A 1,105-nucleotide genomic window follows, 5' to 3' on the forward strand; every position below is an offset into this window, starting at 1 on the left:
GTGTATTTATAAAACTCTTCATTTACCATATTCCATTATTATATCACTAGCTAAAGACACTGCTTCCTTTGATTTCATTAGAATGCTTGTCAGAGTACATAACTTGCTATGATCTTCAGCTACAGCACTTAATATTAGTAACATTGGATCTCCTACCAATGAACAACCGCAACTCTTCACTTTTGTTAATGTATCCTTAGATATTAATCCCTCTGTATGTAAGAGATCAACTGATTCCTCAGTAAGAACAACTTGAGCTAGTCTACCAATATAACACTGTAATATCTCACTAACAGGATCTGCCACTAAATAAAAATATAAACAAAGTAAAACAATAATAAAATATTTATTATTACTTGTTTTGCGAATATCAGTAGAAATGGATGTTGCATTCATTCCACGGAGTGCATTAGCCAGTGTCTTCCAGATAATAGGACCAACAGTGGTGACATTATCATCAGCTTTAGTCAACCACTTGGTTAAACACTCCATCAGGCAGCGTGAAGGATTCCCTCTATGAGCTGACTCAATAGCTTCCAGTGTAGGATGAAGCAGACCAAGATTCAATCCAAACTCAAACCATCTTGCTTCAGGAAACTTGTAATGCCTCAAGACTTGTAAGACAAAGTTTAACTTGCTAATATCTGTTCACAAAATATGTATATCAGTGTATTATAAATAATCTGACTCACCTAATGGGAAATTTGATGGTTTTGAAGCCATTTGAAGCTAGTTTAAGTATTGTATACAAGGTAAAAGGAGAGGTAAAGGTAAGACAAGACGTAAAAACAGAGTACAGGAAATTCCAAACAACAGGGAGGGGCTGGTATAATCACTCCCGTAGCCACACCTTAAAAGATGGAGGACAATAGAAATGCTGTCATTCACTCAAATCTTCCTCTTCTGAGGGAAGAGGTTCATCAGATCATTCCTCTTCTCCTGGAATTTATTTCCTTCTCCACCACACCCACTGCCGTATTTACTCTTCTGACGTAGTTCATTCTCACCTCGAGAAGTCTATTACGTATCTTTATATGGAGGTACAGAGGTAATCATTTATTGCTATTATTAAGTAAATAGCAGGGGCGTATCTAGGAATTGGAGA

At 36.6% G+C, this 1,105-nt stretch overlaps 1 protein-coding gene across 1 annotated transcript in view; it reads right to left on the bottom strand.

Annotated features, from left to right (window-relative positions):
* The window catches only part of LOC109586504 (uncharacterized), a 3,505-nt gene extending 2,782 nt beyond the window's left edge, over nt 1-723 (bottom strand). Inside the window, exons 1-3 of the mRNA XM_020002697.1 lie at nt 693-723; nt 357-644; nt 104-305 (exon numbers count right to left, since the gene is read on the bottom strand). Coding sequence (XP_019858256.1) covers nt 104-305; nt 357-644; nt 693-723 — 521 coding nt within the window. The remainder of the gene's footprint in view (nt 1-103; nt 306-356; nt 645-692) is intronic.
* Nucleotides 724-1,105: the final 382 nt, after the last annotated feature.

Source organism: Amphimedon queenslandica, unplaced genomic scaffold, assembly GCF_000090795.2.
Source record: "Amphimedon queenslandica unplaced genomic scaffold, v1.1 AMPQUscaffold_12855, whole genome shotgun sequence".
Lineage (NCBI taxonomy): Eukaryota > Metazoa > Porifera > Demospongiae > Haplosclerida > Niphatidae > Amphimedon > Amphimedon queenslandica.